Source organism: Carassius carassius, chromosome 12, assembly GCF_963082965.1.
Source record: "Carassius carassius chromosome 12, fCarCar2.1, whole genome shotgun sequence".
Classification (NCBI taxonomy): domain Eukaryota; kingdom Metazoa; phylum Chordata; class Actinopteri; order Cypriniformes; family Cyprinidae; genus Carassius; species Carassius carassius.
Genome location: NC_081766.1, coordinates 9,713,229 through 9,735,745, shown reverse-complemented (window position 1 = coordinate 9,735,745; position 22,517 = coordinate 9,713,229). Strand labels below are relative to the sequence as shown.

Here is a 22,517-nt window from a genome sequence, read left to right as displayed (position 1 = left end):
GCAGTAAATCAAGTGTTGTAAAATAAGAAGCCACAAAGTATGCAGCTTTCAGGAAGAGCTGCACAAAGAGCTACACCAAGAAAAACAAGCATTAATGTGGTTTTGTTATCTAACTCTGGCAGATAACCGTGACAAATAGTTAAACCTGACTTACCTTCAGCACTGTGAAAGTCAAGAAGCGTTAACCCTGCTGCATACTGAATTTCTAGGATTTTTATTGTCTAGCAATAGTCAACCTTAGAATTTAAACTATTGTAAATCGGTGATTTAATGTATGTATGGGTCAACTAAATCCACAACAAAGCAAAGTTGAAACTAACTTATTAAAACAATAATTAAAGACCATGACATCTGTTGATACCACATCCAAGTATGAAATATGAAAGACAGAATGAACTTGCTCTTCTACTCAGCATGTATTCCTGGAAGTCAATAAAAAGGTCCTTGAGTAGTCATTTAAATAAATACCAACACTTGATTGAAATGAATTCAACCGACATCAGTTTCCACTGTAGACTGCTATTCATATTTATAATCACAGAGACAGTTGGAGTCAGTTACTGAAACGGGGATAAACGCATAATTTTTGCATCATTGCAGGCATAGGACCAACTCTACTTTGTACAATACAGCCATCATCTGTCTAACATTGTTTCAGTAACTAAACCTAAACCCCAAATCCTACCCATACCCTCCCATCCCCCATACATACACACAAAAATGATTTACACCCAACAAAACTCAATGTTCTTCACCAGACAGAGGCACCACAATGGCTCAGCGCATGACTATGGATCCTCCAGCGCACTGTTAACAGTTCAGCCTGAGGATGTGAACAAAAAGCTCCTTTCTCAGCCAATAAAGGATGAGAGGGGCTTACTGTGGGTATGGGAGACATGAAATTGATACATTTCATCCACCTGGAATTAAGATTTTTCTCGATGTGCCGAATGAAATGTAAAAAAAAAAAACAAAAAAAAAAACAAAGGCGGCGCCTATATCTTTCCTACACAAAACAGTAAAGTACAAATTCAACCCAAGAAAAAAAAATAACATCAATAATAATTATAAAAATAATGAAGGCAGAATATAATAAAATAAAAGACTGTCATGATCTCGGTCTACTACATCTCATATGAGATTTGGTCAATCCTCGGAGCTTGAGGAAGAGTCTGAATTCTTCGGTGCCATGATGACATCATCCAAAATGGCCTCCCTGTCGGAGCTATCATAGCCACCTTGGGACAAACTGTTGCCTCCATCCATATCAAGAGCACTTGGCTCTATCTTCACATCGTAGGCTGGAGTAAGGAAGTGGTGAGATGATGTGAGGTGACTGCTGTCCTCCAGGTCCTCGTCGTCCATCATGTATGCACCATCGGAAACTAATGTCTCGCCATCGCCACCTCCCAGGAGAGGGTCTTCAGTCTGGATGGAAGGGGTGGAGAGGTAATGTCGGTTCTTTTTGGGGACTGAAGCATGGGGACTCAACAGTCTGTGGAATAATCTCTCAGGCAAGAAGCCCTGAGGTTAAAGAGAAGGATCAGACCAAATTCCACAAAAATAACCACTGACTGAACTAAAATACACTACACAATCATGATTCCAATCATCAATGACCTGACTTCTGCTGGAAAAGTACTCTTTTATTGTCATGGTGCATTATTGACAAACTATTTTCCTGTTTGACACTGTATAGCTGCTTTGACACAAATCAGTAATTATATAAAGCACCATAAAAAAAGGTGACTTGACAACAAGGGTAGATGGGGTTAATAACCATAATCATATTGAGCTAATACAAGAGACACTTACAGAGTTGCGAACAGTCTCAGACCATTCTGGTGCTACAACGTGGTCAGGATTCTCCTCCAGGTGCTCTCTCAGGTCCTGTAGTAAAGGCCCGTATATTCCACCAAACTGAGAAAACAAAACAAAAAAATGAAAAAAACAGAGTATAACACCAACTGCATTCAACCTCAAATACATCAAGAACAATAATAAACAATGTAATAATAATAATAAACGGGAAAAGGTGTTAATAAAGGCTGATTTATACTTCTACGTCGAATCAAAAAAAAAAAAAATCTGAAAGCACCGGATTTCCTCATACACATTTCTGCTTGTGACACAATGACAAATTCTCCCTCCTGTTGTCTTGTTACACACCATCTTCTCCTGTTCTGTTGTCGTCTCCTGTTTTCTCATTTTAAATAAATTATCTGTTCTTCGATATTTAACAACTCAAGCTGCAAAAGACGTCGCTTTTTATTTGCCGCCATCACTGCTGCAGCTTGTTCTTCAGCATTTGCCTTGATACTGTGAGTAACACCATCAGCATACCCTGTGGACACTGGATTCTAGTGGTCTGCATGTGTAATTGCACGTTGAAGAAGACAATGATGCAGAAGTATAAATGAAAACAGTCTTGTCTATGGCATAGAGGCCAAAGCGTAGATCTTCTCTCACCTTCTTTCCTGTCCTTATGTCAATAACCTTCACTCTCTCACTGCCGGTAAGTGCTGCTCCTTTCTCTACCCTCTTCCTCCTCCTCTTCCTTTTGGTCTGGTTCACCAGTAACTGCAACAAAGTGAGGAACATTTTTATCTGTGTCGGTCCAAGAAGAACTCGGAGAAGAGTTTCGCACTTACTTCTAACATGTCTCCCTCCACTTCATAATCTGGATTTTCCTTGAGCCAGTTAGGAAGGTCCCTTCTACGGGGAGCATGGAGAACCCCTTCGGCATCTACCAGCTAAATGTCAGAACACAAACACATTATACAGCTGGAAATACCTATAATACATCAGTGTAAACTTCTGCAAATTTCTGTACCTCGTGGTCCTTTCTCTTTTTGCGTGCACTCCCTTCACCATTTGGCATGAGAGCCTGCTTAGAAAATGTCAACTTCAGCCCCTCCTCCTAAAGCAAATGAAACAAACGCAAAAATGAAACCAAGCAGAAGCATAAGAGACCGTTTAAGTTCTTAAATGTCTGAACACCACCTCACCTTTAGGAGCTTTACTGTAAACTCTGATTCTTGGCCTTCATGAGTTTCTGCAGACAGGGCACTGTTGCTTTTGCGTGCCACTCGGGGGTAACCAAGGCCATCTCCGAGGTCATGCTCTTCAGATGTAGCATTGAGCTGTATGTCAGAGATGTAGCGGCGACCTGAAGGCCAGTGCCCCATTAGAACCAGCAAACAAAGGTTTTCTATTCGGTTTATCAACACACGGTCTTTGGGCCAATCAACTCTCATAGGGTCAGTGAGGGACTCGAGTGCGGCGCCTTCTTGAGATGGTGTGAATGAGAGGATGCTGTTTTCTTCATCACCGTCACACATCTTAAGAGTTGCTGCTAAGAGATCAGAATCATTATAGTAACAATCACATTCAAATCAACCCAAATTAACCATTACTGATGGCCAAAGAACAAAAGTAAAAACATTATGCCCAGTGAAGATCAGAACGATTAAGAAAATGAAAATAGACCATTCATTTTTATGTTCTATGGATATGGATTATAAATCGTGTCTTCTTACCTTGCTCTCTCTCAGCATCACTGTCTCCGCTATCATCAGAGCTGCCAGAATGACGGGAGGAGGAAGACGAGCCTGAGTCTGAATCAGAATCTGAATCTGTTTGTCCTTCACCTCTCTCGCTTTCTCCTTTTCTCTCACTCGGACCATTGTTTTTGCTCTTCCAGCCCCATGCAGCTTGAACTCCAACTTTCCCCTCAGAATGAGAGAGAAGCATGGCTGAAGAGTCTGACGGACAGAGGGCCTCCACCCCCAGCAGCCGAGAGTCATCATCCAGGCTCTCCTCCTTGATAGTGGTCGGATCCTGTGACTGATTTAACGTTTGAATCTGCAAAGCTGCTTGGGCTTGCTGGTTTTGGAGGTAGTCGAGGCGGCTCTGACTGAATGAGTACTCTGGGTCAGAGAAGATTGAGAGTTCTGTGCGGATGATGCCATGTCTAGCGGCGGCTAAGAGCAGCTCGTGGTCGTGCTGTGGGATGCTCCACCAGCTGGGCAGGCCAGAGGAAGGTGGTGCCAGGCTGAGGCGTTCCTCCAACGAGGGGTGGGGAAGAACTCGCTCACGTAGCCGGCACAGCAAGCTGACCCTGTAGAGTGTGCGCGTGGCTCGTTCTTCTGTGATGGGGGCCAGAGACTGGGACAAATCTTGAGATTCTAAGAGCGGAAGCAGGGATTACAGTAGACAATGTGTTATTAAAAAAAATATTCTTTATATGTTTATTTCAGTTTTAGTAATTTTAGTACTTACAACTAATTTCAGTAAGTTGCCAAGGCAAAAATTTTTATTTAATGAGGCAGCTTTAAATTTTAAGGTTTTCATCTAATATTCATTTCAACTACTGAAAACTTTTAAAACACATTGTAATGGAACACTGTATAGTATTAAAAACATTTTTATTAAATATTTGTTTTTAAAGGTAAATCTAAATTCAAAAATAGGAGAAATTAATATATGCAATTAAATATCAAATATTAATCAATATTTAGGTTTTTGTTTAAATAAACCAATATTTTGTGTCCCTAAGTTAAACCAATTTCCAAACAGGTTCTTATTTAACATTCTACTTCCGCTTGAAATAAGTCAAATTATACAAGTAGATGACTATGAACACTGTTTCGCATTGACTTCGAGTAAAAGTACATACACAATTTTAAAGCATAATGTACCTTCTCCATGTGCTGGCCGAAGGTGACACACTTTCCGACACATGGACATGAAGCACTTAAAGTAACGTGTCAAGCTCTCATCGGTTTTCTTATCAAGTCGAGCAAAAGAACGGAAGCGATTCCAGTCCAAATGATGCTTGTCCCCTTCTGAAGCATTAGCCTCTTCTTTCTTTATTCTTTCGACCCCAAAAGTTGATACCACCCTGTAAAAATCACACTCTTCCCTACGAGTCCACCTGAAACAGAGAAGCTTATGAGAATGCTGGACAGCGAGACTGAAGAGGCGGCTTCAGGAACGGGTTTCTTAAGGAACACACCTTTGCTGTCGTTCTTGTCGGGCTATCTCTTTGAGCTTTGTGGCTTGTTCACAGCGTCTACGTCTACGGTCGCCCTTCTCTGCTGCCTCCATCTTAAGCTGCTCTCGTCTGTAACTGCGTTGGTAGGCTGTGATAAGACGGCGAAGTCTGGCTGTGAGCGACGAGCTTGTTGGCCAGTAACACAAATCTGATGATCCCGAAGATGGCCCCTCAACCTGCACAGGGGCAGAGCGATCTTCCACACAGATCTCACCGTCTGCATTCACTGAATCAGCCTGAGGAGCACATTATCCAATTTTTTGTAAATTTCAATTCCTGATAACACCACAGCAAAAAAATTAAAAATTGGTGTGATTCTAAAGGCATTTACCTCTTCATATATCTCCTTGGTGTGTCTTGTCGCGGGTTTGAATTCTGGATCTTCTGAGTACTTGTCATAGTCCCCTCTAAAACACAATAAGAACACACAAGTTCACAAGAAAATTCAACAATACTCATTCAGAAGCTTAACTATACCAGTCAATCATACAAGCTGCAAGTCTGCATTTCCCCTAAGCATTGTAATCCTAAATAGATTGTAGAACCATTGTCATCAATGGTGTCAATGGTCAATTTAGCTCACAATGCTTTTGAGAAACACTGCCCAGGTCTGTCTGATACTGACCCCTCCCCAAGCTCTCGGTCTGCTGCTTGCTGCTCCGCATTAATGTCCTGCTCATTTGGACGGCCACATCGCTCAACAAAACATAAGCAGGGGTCAGCACGCATGGTGGTGTACATCTCATATCCTGAAACAGCAAGATGCAGATTGTAAAACACACTGATCTGCAAAACTATATATTTTATCTTGTGGGCACTTAGGAGAGAATGTAAACTCTCCTAAGACTTAACGACTTAAGATCTTAAATAACTAAACACCATTGGACATGACGTTAATAAAGATTGCACATACCATGCTTATAGACACCAATAAGCAAGCATCGGTCAGCTTCTGCGTCCCACCAGCCAGATGGAACGTCCTGCTGCTCCATTTCAGGCAACCAGATATCAATATCCCTGCAAGGAAACACACTAGCATCAGTGAAGGAATTTAAAGGAGTTTTCTAAATCTAAATTGTGAAACCTGATCAATGCACCACAGAAACCGTAATATTTAAGCTTACACAACATAAAAAGATCAAAGAATTAAAGATTTAGTGGCAACTGTCGATGTTTTTGCCATAACCAATTGTTAATGAAATTTAGATTTCTGCATTTAGCAAACGCTTCAATCCAAAGCGATGCAAACTTTTGCATTTAGATGAACATTAATGAATTTAGCAGATGCTTTTTTCAAAGTGATGATGATTTTTTCTGAAGCAGTGACATTAGATGATGGCTATACCTTGCATCAGCTCCTCTCAATACAGAATCAGCATGCTCTCCAATGACCTCCTGTTTTAGGTAATACAGCATACGTACTCTCAGCAACACTCTAAAAAAGGGGACAGTGAAATTAAGACACTTAAGCAAATATTTTGCAGAGTATAATGAAACAGTGTCCCTGATAGGTCTAACATACTTATTGCACTGGTGTTTTAGGTGTTTTCGGTAACTGTCATCAAGCAGAAGACTGTCAGGATTATATTTTCGGATCCACTCAACTTTCTGCACATCAAAAGAGCTCTGAGCCTTCACTCGTTTCCCCTTCCTGCCACGAGGGACAGGGATGGACAGGCCTTAAAGAGAGCAGAGTGCCATAATGAGCATTTATAAAAGCTTTAAACTTAGTTAGCATGAAGCTAATGCTCCATTTCACAAGCTACATAGGAAGTCATTCATATCCAATGGAGAGTAGTATGTGAGTTAGGGATGTAATGATTCGATTGTCTCACTTTTTTTTTTTTTTTTACAAAATGAGATTGAAGACATACAGTAAATGAAAATGTGTAATTTTATTAGGCTATTGCTGCACGTTTCTTTGTGAAATTGAAATAACAAAATTAAATTGAAGTTTCAAAAAACAAGTTGCACAAATAAAAGAAATCTCTTAATATGAACAAACTTTCAGAGGCAACCACTGGATTTTATTCATGATCCAAATGAAGATGCATCATACATGCAGCACGAGTAGTTTTAATCTAAATTAGACTATAATTTAGAAATTTGAAGCAAAATGCTCTAGCTTTGTGAAACTGTACTGTACGACATAAAACATCCGAACAAACAGCAGACAAGCTGAATGAGATGCAGATTCACTCTCTGACAGCAGGTGGTGCTTATGAACAGTAATGATAGTGTTTCCTGTGTTAGCGCTGTAAACAAAGCAGAGCTGTGCTTATGAACTATTTTAATATGCATTGTTCCAAGTATGCAGTTTGTTTAATATGCAAGCTCCTTTAAAGGGGCTGTATGTAGGATTGACACAGAAGTTGAACTAGGTATTGCAATCCAAATTCAAAATATTGGAGTTTTTTTTCTTTCACCCGGCCCCTCCTTCTCAGACTTGACAACACTAACAGGAACGAGCACACTCGACGATAATTGAAAAGAAATAAACAGTTTTCCATCAACTGGCAACCCAGGGTGCTGAAATACAATTGGGTAAACGGGGTGGTGAGCGGGTTTCACGAACCAAAACAAAGACCGACATTCCGGAACAGAACGTACATTTTCAAAGGAGAATAACTGACTATAGCAATTAGGGCTGGGATAAACGATTATTTTTTAAACGATTAATCTACCAATTATTTTTTCGATGCATCGATTAATCTAACGATTAATTTTTTCCAGACCGATTCGATTTCGATTATCTCCCCATTAATTGACTACTAACAATTTATACATGTTGATTTACATATCTGAATGAAAAAAACATGAATTCCTTAACATTGCAATATATGTTTATTGCTCTTAAAATTACAAAATAAAAGACTGACTAAGAATGCATTACTTTGCACTTGTATAGAGATAGCATTCAATAAAACCTTGAAGCCTTGAAAACACATAGCTTACTGAAACAATCTTACTGAACACATAGGGCCTAGCTTACTGAAAAAAGAAGTTCTTTCAGATGAAAATAACAACAACTTGATGTCTAGCATTCAATAAAAAAGTTCACCCAAAATACTTGTTTAGAGCAATTGAAAGAATACAGTAACCAATGTCAACTTTAGGGCTTTAAGCTAATACAGAGAGTGCTTTTCCAAAAAATAAAAAATAAAAATTAACAGTGGGAGCCAGCCGCCTGTCATGTAGAAAAAAAAAATCTCCTAATGCTCCACATGAAACTTTGGCATTCCGCCCTTTTTCTATCGTGTCTAATGATTTTGGTTAATATGCACGAGGGAGAGACAGAGAGAGAGCGAGAGAGCGAGAGAGAGCGCGAGCAAGACAGTGCTCGTGTAGTTTGAAGACTGTGAGTGCGCGAGCGCGCGTGAAACTTGGGTGTTTTGCCCTTTTTCTATCGTGTTTAATGATTTTGATTAATATGCACGAGGGAGGGAGAGAGAGAGCAAGAAGCGCTCATGTTGTTTGAAGACTGTGAGTATGCGCGCGCAGACGGGGCTCTCTCGTACGCGCCCTGTCAGCCGCGCAGCACAGTCATTCTATTTTACATCACTCACCGATCAAATAAGGCTTTGACAGCCGCCAAAAAAAAAAAATCAATGCAGAAAAACCCCTGGATTGGTTATATAACGTTGGACAGAATGTTGATCCGGCCATCGCGTATATTCAGCGCACATAAGGTAAACGCTTTGCAAACGTTTTTTAGAGAAATAAAAACAGGTCGACGAATCGATGCGCATATTTTGCGTCGACGTATTTTTTACGTCGACGTCATCGATGACCTCAACGCGTTGTCCCAGCCCTAATAGCAATGTTTTTCAGACAAACCTGTATGTAACTTGCAATGTTTTTTAAATATCTGCAAACATATTATGGTATAAGTTAAACTGGGTATTGCAATAATGGCATGCAAGTGCAGCTCCTATCTCTTTGAACAATTAAAAGCAGCCATATTGAGCGTTTCATTTTCCCCCATTCAAAACTATATGAGTGACATGTCTTGAGTATTCTATAGTCTTTGATTGTTCAGAGGCAAGATGAAAAGAAAATAACACGTAATGTTTCTAAAGATAAGTCCCTCCTCAGAGATACATTCATATAAACTCCTACTCCAACTGTATCGCGATTTCTTTTGCATGTCAACTGATTTGAATAAATTTTTAATCTGGCTTGCGATTAAACGTTACATCCCTAATGGGGAAATGCATAGAGTTCCATTCAAATGCGTATGCTGAATTTTCAAATGCAATGTGTCATCCTCTGAAATATTTGACCTTTTTTGTCTAGACTTTGTGTAATTTTTAGATCAGATGAGAAGAATTTTAAATCAAAACTAGGAGCACAAGGTGAAAATTACCAATACTAAAACAATCTTTAAATAAAATTTTTGTTATGTGGCCAGTTATGAACAATTATGTCCAAACTAATGGTTTTATACTGTAATTATTACAGTTATGTCAATTAACCCAATAAAGAGTCTAGACTAATCTTTTCTTAAATTTGACTTTTCTTGCAGTCATATTTGGGGACATTTGTTTTGTGCAGATATATTCATATATTGTTTACTCCAACCAATTTGAAAGTTAGAAATGCAACAATCATACAGGAAAGTCAGAGATAGCGAAAAGGTGGCTGGAAAATGTTGACCAAAAAAAACTGAAGACCTGATGGAAAACCACCTGAGGGTCCTTGCTGGTAGAATCAAAGAGTATTAATTAAAAAAAAGATTATAATGACAAGTCATACCAGAGTGATTAAGCAGAGCTTGTGGTTCTCGTCCATTCTCTGGAGGGGTGATTAGCTCCCAGATGAAGCTCTTGATGTTCTCATCTCCACGGTAATGTATCAGACAGAAAACCAGGATGACGCGGCAGATGGTTTCCACGTCACGTTCACTGAGACGCCTCTTGCAGCGAGCATGAGACAGTATATCCCGCCAGCGGCCCCATCTGTATAGACAAAATCATGCTGAAATTTTAAATGTATGAAATTATAATTCCACAGAAAGTTTCATACTCATGGGATGAACAGGTGAATTAGAACCAACACAGCTAAACATGATCAGGAAGAAAGTCACATACCCATAAACAAGTAGGTGTTTTTCCACTCTGAAGCAGTCTGTGCGCCCATAACCACCACCAGAATGCCGGTCTGAGCGTCGAGAGGCCCGAGATTGTCGGGAATTATGGGCCGTGTAGTCATCGTCGCTGTCCAAGTCAGACAGATCACCACCCTCTCCACGTAGGGTGGAATACTGACGTGTTTGTTTTCTTACTCTTGGTGTGTCAATCACAAGAGTATTCTGCAAAGATTTAGCATGAAAAAAACAAACAAAGGATTAAGGAATAAAAGGATAGACTAACAGAAAATAAAAGATATAGTAACAACTTTCCAAATGCTACACTGTACCTTCCTGTTGAAAGAGTCCATGTCTATGTCAGCTTTCGTGGCCCACTTCTGCCAAAACTCAGGATCATCCAGAGCAATATCTGTTCGGTTCTCAGATGCCACAAAACTGGCCTTGGAGAAGGTTGATCCTTTACCTTCACTTTCTATAGTGATAGTAGTTGCTCTTCTCTGAAGAATCTGATCGATGTCCTCCTCACAGAAACGGCTGCCCTCATCATTCTCATCCATTATGGCTGCATAAGCACCTTTACGAAGCAAATCCTCGATCTCCTTCTTTGAGAACTGCTGGATCTGAGGAAAATTAATAGTATTCCAGTGAGTGATGATCAATCACAAAGTGACTTCTGTGTTGAACTTGAACAATTTAAAGTAATTCACCAAACCATTCAGGTTTTGAACGAATATAAACTATCCATTAATAGAACAATATCAAATCATGATTTCTTTCATTCTTACCCCGTTAACACTGCTGTCTTTATTTCCACTCATGCTTTGCAGAACAGCTCGATCAAGTCCCAGTTTAAGACTCGCTTTGTCCAACATCTCCCTTTCATAGGAGTTTCTGGTAATGAGACGATACACCTTCACCGCTTTAGATTGACCAATACGATGACAACGTGCCTGAGCCTGTGTGGAAGAGAAGACAAATGATGAGACTGAACATGTAACAGAAAACATTGTCTAATCACAAAAAAATATATAATGCGAGATTCGCACTTGAAGATCATTCTGTGGGTTCCAGTCCGAGTCGAAAATAACACAGGTGTCAGCAGCAGTCAGATTAATGCCCAAACCTCCAGCCCGGGTACAAAGCAGGAAGACGAACCGATCTGAATCAGGTTTACTAAAGCGATCAATGGCCGCTTGTCGCAGATTTCCTCTGACCCGGCCGTCAATGCGTTCATACAGGTATCTAATCAGAGAGAACATCTCATTTTAGATCCATCTAACAAACCAGATGGCAGAATTACAATTCTTTGGCTGCAGTTGCCTTATAAATCACACATTTCCATTTCACAGTTTCCATTTCTAAAGCTATACCTCTTATGTATGAGGTAGTCTTCAAGGATGTCGAGGCACCGCACCATCTGTGAGAAGATGAGCACCTTGTGCCCGCCAGCCTTAAGGCGAGGAAGCAGCTTATCCAGCAAAACCAGTTTCCCTGCAGAGCGCACCAAAGCCTGGAGATGAAAGTCTGGAGCCATAGGATCATACACCTCCCTCAGCTCAGCCACTATCTTCTCCTCAGCACCTGCACAGACAGACAAAAAGATGAGCAATATATATATATATATATATATATATATATATATATATAAAAACTAGTCAGGATGGGAAACCAATAAGCAGCATTTTAGCATTTGTTTGTGTGTGTGAGTGCACACACTACAAGACCAATGCTGTCACAAGTTTGAAGTAAATCCTATGCTCAGCAACATGTAAACAAAGACTGCAAGCCTATAATTACATAAGAGCCACTAAAAGGGAACAGCCATGAATTCAGTACCTGTAATGAGGTACGGGTGGTTGCAGCACTTTCGAAGTTCCATCATTGTGTTGAGGAGATTGGGTACATTGCTGTTGTGCGTGGCTCCCATGCTAAGGAAGCTGAAGTTACGTTCTAGAATAGCACGGTAATACTTCTTCTGTACATCAGTCAACTCCACCTGGGGACCACAGAAAATTATGCTCTCAGAACTTACAAAACAAAGAGTTAACCATTTAGAATTGTCCTGATGCTATAAATTTCATACCTCAATAATGGTCTCTTGCTTTGGGGCAAGGTTTTTTTCTACATCTTCTTTCAGTCTACGCAGCATCATGGGCTTTAGAATTGACTGCAGTTTCTGGACCTGATAATCAAAGACAGTCACTGTGTTGGAAACACCTTGATGCTCTTAACAGATGATGTATCTGCAAAAATTTTATTTTTTCTACCTGCTCCTCTGTTTTAAGATCGCCAAACTCGCGCAAGAACTCTATCTCTGAGGGGAACTGGGCTGGTTCCAGAAAGTGCAGCAGACTGAACAGCTCCTCTACTGTGTTTTGAAGTGGAGTGCCTGTCAACAGCACTTTATGCTCCTGAAAAGGGAGAAAAGGAAGAACTGTCAAATTAATGAATCACAATTAATTATTTTGGAACTAACAAATTAATACATTCAGTTTCTTTTAAAGAAGGCCAAAAATAAAAAGATGAATCACTTACATGGTCAAGCATCTTGAGGCTGTCAAGGAGTTTGCAGTTTCTGTTCTTCAAACGGTGAGCTTCATCTATAACTACACAGCGCCAAGAAATCTCCCTCAGCTCTGGGCAATCTGATAGAATCATCTCAAAAGTTGTGATGAGAGCATCAAACTTATAGGCCCCTGGTATTAAGTGTCCCTAAAGAAGAAATAAAAAAAGGGGGCAAGGGAGAGAGTAAGCCAGAATGGGGCTATCATAATATACTAGTACAAATAACTTTCCACTTAGCAGTTTATTTTTTTTATACTACTGTAGTATTTATTAATGTTTTAAATTAGCTTTTTATTTTTAGATTTTAAGTTCATTCATTTTGTAAACTGACAGAAACACACAACGCAAGCATCTAAACCAACCTTGTCATCTTTGCAGTACATTTCATATTGCTGGATCATCTGTCTACTGGCCAGACTGCCGTGGTAAACAATAGCATTCATATCCGTCCAGGTGCAAAACTCTCTCTCCCAGTTTGTGATGGTGGATAGAGGGGCGATGATGAGGAACGGCCCCTGGACTCCTGCAGCAAACACCTCTGACAGCAGGGCTATAGACTGAATGGTTTTCCCCAGACCCATTTCATCTGCCAGGATGCAGTTTTGCCTGTGTAGGAAGTCATGAATACAGAAGAGAGGGTGTAAGAAATGGATAAAGACGAGCAACAATTTTATTCAGCAACATTAACAACAAACAAAACATATAAAGTTGTAACCTACTGTATTGTTAATCCATTCAATCTCAGTACTGAAATAACTTTTATTGACCCCATGAAATTGTTTGAATGCAATATGTGACAACCCTAGATTGTACCAAGGACAAAATCAGTTAAAATCAACTTAGAGTTCATAAGCCTAAAGATACCTCAAAGCTAAAACATGGACATGGAAAACTAAAAATAAAAAAATTCAAGATTCTCCAATGTGGAAAGTTCTTTAAAAAATACATAACATATTAAGCCAGTTTTTAATAGTTTTTAGCCAGCTGAAAACCCCAGGCACTCCTCTGAAAACTCCCAGCTGTGAGCCCCTGAGAGCACTTCTGTAGCGCAGTGTTTTTCTTTCAGTTGAGACGCTTTGGTTGATATGATACTGAATACTAGTAATGTGTAGTAAGTAATGTAGCAGACACATTGTGAATGAAATACTGCAAGCATTATTTCTCATATCAATATTCACAGCAGTCCAGGTATCCCATCTAATACAGACATGAATACACGTAGACAAGCAATATTAATGTCAATCATTATAATAGTATGTGTATGGCCGTCCCAGTCATAGTTATTAATATTCTGAACTGTTGTTTGTCCTGCTCGCGCTGCGCTCTGAAGAGATAATCACCGTTGTACTACAATGAAGTGCTTTACTCAACCAAATGCATCTTTTATCAGGTAAATAATATATCCACGACATATATACACCGGCTGAAATGTTTTGAAATTACCTGTACCCTACCAGATCTGCCCGTGTCAGTTTGAGTCTTGGTAAAGTTTTAAATCCCTGCCGCCAAGATGCTCCTCTGTTTGGTCGGAATGTGGAAAGTGAAACATAAATCTATAGGGGTGGTTGGATTAATTCACGTACTTTAAAATATTTATTTGAAGCTTCTTTCTTTACAGATTCTTAATTCAGCTTTGTCATAATAGGCTGTATATTCACTTTGGGAGAAAACTGGTAGATCTATGTGAAATCAGACATTTGAGCTTTCCCATATAGTCAAAATGGCATAATCATAACACCCCACGAATATTCGACTGTTAGATTGGTAGTCGAATCAGGCTCCTGGAATCAAAGCATCGAATCGTCAACACCTCAAGTGGACATTAGGCCTTAGTTTATTAGCAGGGTATTTACCTGTTGTACCAGTTGAAAAGCAGCCAGTTGACTCCCTCCAGTTGGTACTCTCTGAGCTGGTTCCCATTCTTATACTCTCTGGACTCATCAAGCTTCTTCCAGGCACTTGCAGCAGGTCGAGGCTGATGGAAGAGCAAGTCTTGTTAATTAACCACTGTAAAAATGCTCTGGTGACCAGGCACTGAGAGGACAGAGGAAGCAGCAGATAAAATGGTATGTAGTGGATGAGCGTGCCAATATCTCACAGTTCTCTTGAGTCGGGCCGGGCGGCTTTCAATCTTCCTGAATTCTTCTACTTTTGCTCCATCAACATCCTCCTTCAGCTCCCAAGTAGCATCTTCATAGGGCAGAGAGCACCACTTCACTAGGTAGTACACAACCGGCTGTGAGAGGGAAAACAACACTCAGAACCAGTGTTTTGGAACTGTGCAGTTTGAATTAAATTTGATTAGATAAGACTAGGTAACAAGAATACTACAAACAATACTACAAAAAAACATCTTGTTAAAATCACTGGATATTCACAGACCAGTGCAGTCTGATACATTTACAAGTTACTCTTTTTAACAAATCATTCAAATAGACTCACAAATGCACAGAATGTTGGTTTGAATGTCAGTTATTTGACATTTGATAATGTTGTCTGTGGTTGATGAATTCTTACCTCCCCATTGTCTTTATCGACACTATGTGACTCATCCAAAATACGATCAACTTCCACATAGTCTGGATTGAAAGGTTCCTCATCCTAAAGCACAGGGAAGCATTCCAGATATGTTTGTAAATACTGAAGAACACAATTAGATGAGATTTTCTAAAGCCATATGTCTTATGCTACCAAACAAAACATTTTACATTTGCCTAATTTCAAATGTATAGGTTCTTACCTCTTGAAATATGTTCCTCATCTGTGCCTGTTTTGTCTTGAATCTCTTCAGCTTCTGATGGATCCTCTTGTCTCTTTCCAGCTGCTCAAGACTGGCCCATTCACAGTGCATGTACGAACTAGAAACACATCATAAATTAACATTTTCAAGAAATAAGAATTGCATTCCACAAAATAATTGCTTGATCGATTGTTTAGAATTAGACAGATTTAAAGGGTTAGTTCACCCAAAAATGAAAATCAGCCCATGAATAATTCCCCCTCAAGTCATCCAAGGTGTATATTGCTTTTCTTCTTTCAGACGAATCCCATCAGAGTTATATAAAAAAAAACTTTCTTTGATCATCCAAGCTGTTTAATGGCAGTGAGTGGGTGTTGCAGTGCATCAGTCCAAAAGAAGTGAAATAAAGCGCATCCATTTTATAATAAAAAGTATCTCACACTGCTCCGGGGGGTGAACAAAGTCCTCATGTAGCGAATTGATGCATTTTTGTAAGAAAAATATCCATGTTCAAAACGTAATCATCACTAAGCTTAGCTTGCGCCAACAGTTGTAAATGGAAAAGTAATATACACCTAGGATGTCTTAAGGGTGAGTAGTTCATGGGCTAATTTTCATTTTGGGGTTGAACTAACTCTTTAAAGATTTAAAATTTATCTTTGATAAAAAAAATAAATAATAATAATAATCTAAAACTAAATCTGGTCTATTTTCACAACAAAGGCTTGAGAAAACAGGTGATGACTTACTAGTTTTTATATTTGACAAAAAATTCCTCCACATTAGTATACTGCCCTGGACACACCTGGATCAGGACAAGAAAATGCCACAGAGATTTAGTCAGAGCAAACGAGCTCAAGATTTCACAAGTTATTGGTGATTAACAGATGCTTGCCTCCTTTGTGGTCACCCGCATCGATAATATTTTATCCACAATAGCAGCATCCTCCTCACTTGGGTTCTCCTAAAACAAATCAGAAACATGCCCATACATATCAATTTTTTATTATTATTGGTGGCATAGGGTTAACTGAAAACAGCTAAAACGACTGACAAAACCAGTAATGAGGAGGAGAAAAATGGTAGTAAGAAACACAAATGTCTACGCACCACAAAAAACTGCATGCTTTGAAGACCATCACCATCCAGTTCCTGTCGGAGTTCTGCTCCCATGGACTGGAGATACCCAGCACCAGACACAGGAGCTGTGGTTACATCAATGTCCGTGTCCATTTCATCTTCATCATCTGTGATTTTAATGTCCAAATCCTCTGTGTACTTCTTCCTCTTCACTTGACGGTTTGAACGTCGCTTCTGTTGAAAGAACAGGATCACAGGAGAATCGATGAATCAGATTTATGGCATTGTTCTGAAGCCCTATATTCAAAATTCTGTCACAATGCAACTCTAATGCCTGCCAACATGTACAACACCTCAATGGCTTAACATGGATGCTATGAATCACAAACTGAGTGACTGATTTTATTTTAGTAAGAAGTACTAAAGCATGTAATACCTGTGACATTTCCTCCTCCAGTGTGCGGGGTGAAACAGGTGGGCTAAGATCTATATCTGAATGATCAGAGGACCCATTTCTTTTCCTTTTCTTACCACCCACTAGAGTGATGGTGCTAAGGAGAGGAAATAAAGTGTAGGAATAAAAAAAAGGCAGAGGCACAAATGAGTCAAACTCTTCTAGGGAGAATAAGAAACCATAACTTACTTGAGCTTAGTCTTGGATTTACTTTTACTGCCTCCGCCTCCAGAAACCAATCCTGGAGTCTTCGCCTTGGATTTCTTGTCTCCTCCCGCCACCACTTTCCCTACTCCTGCACTTGGGCTTTTCTTCTTGCTCCCTCCACCACCACCGCCTACTCCTTTCTTTTTTGCTCCTCCAGCTCCTGTGACATCATCTGGATCTGCGGAGGACTGTCCAGCTGGCAGTTCATCCTGGTTGAGCACACGGGGGATGTTCCTTTCACCCCTGGCTTTGGCCCGTGCGATGGCCTCAGCAACAATGCGATTTGCTTTCTCCTGTTTGCCCAGGGTCTCCACTCTTCGCACGGGCTCCTGGACCTTTGCCAAACGCACACCGGAAGACGCAGCTGTAGTTGTGGTGCTGGACGCAGAGCCGGCAGCCGAGGTATTGATAACTTTAACCACAGAAACGGTCCCACCAGCACTGGAAGCAGTGTGTGACTGCAGAAAATTGACAGTTTATTCTGAGAACTGTACTTTGTCACCACGTAAACAAAATGGTTGGGAACAGAGAATAAGTTAAGCTTATTTTTTACAATTATTGGAACCAAATGAGATTTGATTGACTAATGAGTGACATACAGCTTATAACTACCAAAAACAGTCGAGTTTATTGGCTGGTTGTTCATATGGCAAAGTGCTTAAGTGTAGATTAAGTGTAGTTATGTAAAGAAAAACTATGGTATTTCACTAAACCTTTTTGTTTGTTTAATTATATATATATATATATATATATATATATATAGTCTTGCACAATTAAGGCAAGACTACATTTATGCAGCAAAAATGTAATTAAATAACTTTTCTTTGTAAGTCTGTGTACATTTACCTTTGGAAAGTATTGTTTAAATTCAGTTATTAGAACTCTTTCATTCATTTGGCATTGAAAAGGATTTTCTTTTAGCAAATATTTCGCCTTTTTGGGTACTAAAAGAATAATTAATGGAACATTTTATGAATCAGAATCATTGTAAGGAATTAAACAGAATTAAACATATTCATTAAGTATATAGATACTTAATGAATCTATATACATTAAAGAACATCACAGAACCATAAAACAGATGCAAGAATTGTCCTACCTGTGGCTGCAGCAATAATTTAAGAGGCACTGCTAGTCTTTGTCCTCCTTGTCCTTGAGAAATCTGCACCACCTGAGGGCTGCCACTAGCATTAGCTCCCCCAGAAACCAACTGAAACTGTTGCACAGAGAAAAAGCTTCTGGTCACCAAAAATTTACAAGAAAAAGAATATCTTACAACACACATGACCTGTCCGTTCACTCACTTTGGCTCCCTGTTGGTTGGGCTGCTGTTGAACTTGCAGCTGAATGGTGAGTACTTTTGGCTGTGCACCCGTTTGACCCATCTTGCCTTGGGTGAGAGCTGCCAGCTGGCCTCCCTGCAGGACCAACTTCCCCGGCAGAGAGCTCAACACCAGCCTGTGCTGCTGGCCCTGCTGACCCACCCCTGCAGCTGCAGTTCCCCCTACTGTCACTGTCCCAGCCTGGCCTCCACCTTGCGAGGGTTGCTGTAGCACCAGAGTGATCCTCTTTGGTTCCCCCTGAGTAGAGAAAAAAGGGCTATTAAGATTCTAACAGCAAAAATAATTACAAATTGGTAAAAACAGCATGCTAAACTGACTTTATCATCACCGATATACCATTAATTTGTATTAATATTTTGAATGAGTTTTTATTTTTATATTTAATTTTTTTTAACAGTAGTAATATTGGGGTGTTTATCAAAAAAAGTCCATATAATTAATATAATATTTATATTTTATCAAGTTCAAGTTAATATATATATGTAAATGCTGCGTAGGAAACTAGCTGAAATACATTTATTTAAAATTTATAATAGGTATTATTCATATTATAATTTACACAATTGGTAATTATATAACTTAAGATTTTTTTATTTATATTAATTAATATAATTATTTAGGTTTAGGATTATTTTATTGCAAGCAACCAAACCTTTGTTTTCTGGTTTTAGTTTTAATTAACAATAATAAACCTGGCAGAGACTGACCTGCTGTGAAACTGCTGAAAGTGTGACACCTTGAGGTCGGCCGGCCACTGCTGTCGCTCCAGGGGATGTAGTAGCTGGCGCTTGGTCCTGTGTTTGTAATGCCACCTGTGTCTGAGGCTGCACCTGGACCTGTGCCTGTACCTGTGCTGGCTGTGACGGTGACTGGAGCTGCGTCTGCGCAGGTATCTGCACTTGGACTGGCTGAGTGTGAACCTGCGATTGTGTCTGGGGCACAGAGGTCAGTAACACCTGCTTCATTGGGCCATTTGGAGTCTGAACCAGCCTTTGGACTCCAGTGCCCATTTTGACCTGTCCCTGCCCAGGAGATGTCGCATTTAATACCATCCCTGGCCTAAGCGGGGTTCCTGTCAGAACTCTAGCAAGGGTGACTTTCCCTGGAGAGCCTGTGGCTCCTGTGACACCCTGTAGCACTTGAGTCTGACCCTGCGGGCCTTTGAAAATGACAATTTTTGGAGCCGACTGCCCTGTCGCCTGTTGCGTAACAGCGATTTGCTGAGTCTGCAGCTGCTGGGTGGTGACTTGAGCCCCTGATACAGGTACTCCAAGAGAAGAGCTCAGCAGGACCGTTGCCGCCCCACTGCTATAACTGGCCACTGAGAGAGAGGGCTGAATAGAAATTGAAGCCGGGGCAACAGAAACCTCATGGGACATCTGGGTGGGCTGCTGTGTTTGAAGGGTCTGCAGAGGGATGGAGGCAGGAGCTGCAACAGGTGTTGAGATTAGAGCTGGATCTGTGACATCACTGAGCACAGAGACTCCAGGATCTGGTGAAGGGTCCGTAGGTGGGTCCACTTGGCCCAGTGCCAACTTCAGCGCCTCCTCGACTGGGTCTGAGGAGAACGCATCTTCTGGTAGGGAATCCAAATTGAACAGTGGTGTGTCATCAAAGAGGTCCATAATGTGGTCTGACATCTTGTCAAAGAGTTTGTGAAAAAAAGAAAAGAACGCGTGATATCCAGTGTCGGTAGAAAAACATCCAACAAGTCCGAAGAGATTTAGCAGTTATGCTGTTGAAGGAGAACAAAAAAAAAAGAGAGGGAGAAAAACTGTAACCACCTTCATCGATTCTTTTTTCCCATTCGTTAATGAAGTTATAACATAATTAAGGAATGTTACTGGATTTCATGTATACAGTAAAAATGTATCAAGTATTTGCCCTTAAATAAATGTATAAAAAATTATAATAATAATAAAAAACAATGGACATTGTTTAGGATAAAAGTGTTTCTCAAAATTTAAGTGAAATGGAAAAAAAAAAAAAAAATTTTATATATATATATATTATCTTAAATACAACATACACACATGGATAATATAAATGAAATCTTAATTATACACACTCATTAGATGGGTTTCTGTATATATCTATGTCAACATATCAATACTGTTATGCAAAACATATAAGTAAAATACTGAGAATAAAATCTACAAGCACCTTCATAAAGTTAAAGATACCTGCACATCACTATCAAATTCACAACTATCAGAGATAATATGTAATCTCCAATTTGACAGGTAAACTTACCTGAAATTAATTATAAGGGAGTGAGGAACAGAGAGAGTCCACCTGTTCACCCTTCTTCACTCTCTCTCTTCCTCTCCTCTATCCTCTCCTACTCTCTGGAGTTACTTTTTGCTTGCGTTTGACTTTTTGTCTGGTTGAAGTGAGCTCTAGAAGATCCATCAAAAAATGTGTGTAACGATGCCCTGGAAAAGACAAAATAATAATAATTTACATGAATTACACCATTAATACTATACAGTTGCTGCATCTTACTAAACGGCAGTGCCATCACTTCACATGGCATCGTGTCTGACTGACGCTTATGTCACTTAGCGAGTATCCTAACATTGTTTTTAAAAGTCAAAGAGTGCAAATTTGTATTACCTCTAATGGCATATACTTTTTTACTCCATCAGAATATGTTGTTCAGTTATGTTTACTGAAATCAACATTGCCTTTCTTGCCTTGCCATCAATGTGGAACAACAGTCCTAAACCAGACACTCGACAAACCCCATCAATGTTTACAATGGCGATTCCTATTGCTATAAATGCTAAATATGTGCTCGATCATTAAGTTTTTCTCTGACGACCGATTTAAGCTGTATCAAAAATTGTCCATCATTCATAATACATCTCACAGTCTCTCGTTCGGACTCACTTTCAATCTCTCTCATCAACAAACCGGACCAAACCAAAGGCAACGTGCTACAAAAACCATAGCCCGACTACGAACAGACATGGACAAGGCCGCAAAGCTGTTTCGACTTAGCCAGGGCGTATTTTATACTAAAATATGCCCTAATAACGCTGCCATCCAACGCCCCAACTTTCCCCGCAATAATTTCGGGGTGCTAAATTTACCTTTGCATCGACACACATGGCTTTCTCCGTCTCACAACACTGTACGATTACAGGAAACGGCCAGCGTAGAGCAGGAACTAACTTCTTGCCAGCGCTAGGTCGAGCGGGCAGCCCCCGATCTCATGTGCTGTCCGCTGATTGGTCCATCATCAGAGGGACTGTCAAAAGGTACACATTCCATTGGTGGAAGAAGTTGTCTATCATTCCGGTTTGCGGAATTACAGGGCGGGAGACATTTAATGGGTATCGGTCGTACGGATAGTTTGGTTGTAGCTGCACTAAATGCGGCCTACTTGTTATCAGAGCGATTCAAGATGCTCGTTTGTTAGAATTTAAACGGCAATGGATTAATTTCTTTATTATGACTATTTAAGGAAAAATTCAATATTATAATTGTATATTAAGGAAATCATTTCCATAGCTTTACGCAATTTTTGCAAATCTATCCAAATTTCCCAATAAAGATTATGATGCTAAATTAAACATATACTCGCATTTTATAGTAGCCTATAATATATTATTTATTTGTCATATATGGGTACAAAGGTATTCGTGATTCGAAAATGTTGCTGTTTTATAAGAGAAGTTTTGCTATGTAAAACATATTGAAAATAAAATTATAATTTAAATACCAACACAAAAATATGTGTATGATGTTAAAACATTTAAATAATATTTAACATTAATATTTATTTTGGGGTATAGTCATTTATTAATTTAGCATGATTAAAACACAAACAACAGGCTTTGTGGGTGTTAAAAATGTTCAATAATATTCTAACTATTCATTATAGTGATTACAACAAATATTTACATACATATGTAGGCCTATTTTAATTATTTTTAATTATTTTATTTTAAATACATTATTACTTAAATGTTTTTGTA

General features: G+C 39.6%; 1 protein-coding gene across 2 annotated transcripts; it reads right to left on the bottom strand.

Annotated features, from left to right (window-relative positions):
* Positions 1-1,049: 1,049 nt before the first annotated feature.
* On the bottom strand, positions 1,050-21,781 carry LOC132154710 (chromodomain-helicase-DNA-binding protein 8-like). 2 transcript variants are annotated; one of them, XM_059563361.1, is made up of 39 exons: positions 21,630-21,781; positions 20,788-20,969; positions 19,242-20,269; positions 18,496-18,771; positions 18,291-18,407; positions 17,174-17,649; positions 16,967-17,081; positions 16,561-16,764; positions 16,346-16,414; positions 16,200-16,255; positions 15,451-15,568; positions 15,228-15,311; positions 14,809-14,946; positions 14,564-14,685; positions 13,073-13,316; positions 12,681-12,857; positions 12,413-12,556; positions 12,229-12,327; positions 11,982-12,141; positions 11,516-11,726; positions 11,192-11,387; positions 10,931-11,101; positions 10,475-10,765; positions 10,147-10,367; positions 9,812-10,014; positions 6,579-6,735; positions 6,402-6,491; positions 5,970-6,073; positions 5,682-5,805; positions 5,388-5,463; positions 5,018-5,292; positions 4,701-4,936; positions 3,540-4,187; positions 3,009-3,355; positions 2,834-2,920; positions 2,652-2,753; positions 2,470-2,580; positions 1,816-1,920; positions 1,050-1,524 (listed from the first exon to the last, which is right to left on the bottom strand). In XM_059563361.1, exons 3-39 carry the CDS (start codon positions 20,172-20,174, stop codon positions 1,147-1,149), a joined length of 7,665 nt encoding a protein of 2,554 aa, XP_059419344.1. In that variant the 5' UTR covers positions 20,175-20,269; positions 20,788-20,969; positions 21,630-21,781; the 3' UTR covers positions 1,050-1,146. The 2 variants fall into 2 exon arrangements, with proteins under 2 accessions (XP_059419344.1, XP_059419345.1); XM_059563362.1 differs by having other exon boundaries at positions 3,009-3,352.
* Between the last annotated feature and the right edge of the window lie 736 nt (positions 21,782-22,517).

Coding starts and splice junctions, on each gene's coding strand:
- LOC132154710 (XM_059563361.1), bottom strand. CDS start 20,174: ATGTCAGACCACATTATGGACCTCTTTGATGACACACCACTGTTCAAT. Junction 6,492..6,578: donor CTAAAACACCAGTGCAATAA/GTATGTTAGACC, acceptor CCCCTTTTTTAG/AGTGTTGCTGAGAGTACGTA. Junction 1,921..2,469: donor ACATAAGGACAGGAAAGAAG/GTGAGAGAAGAT, acceptor TTGTTTTCTCAG/TTTGGTGGAATATACGGGCC.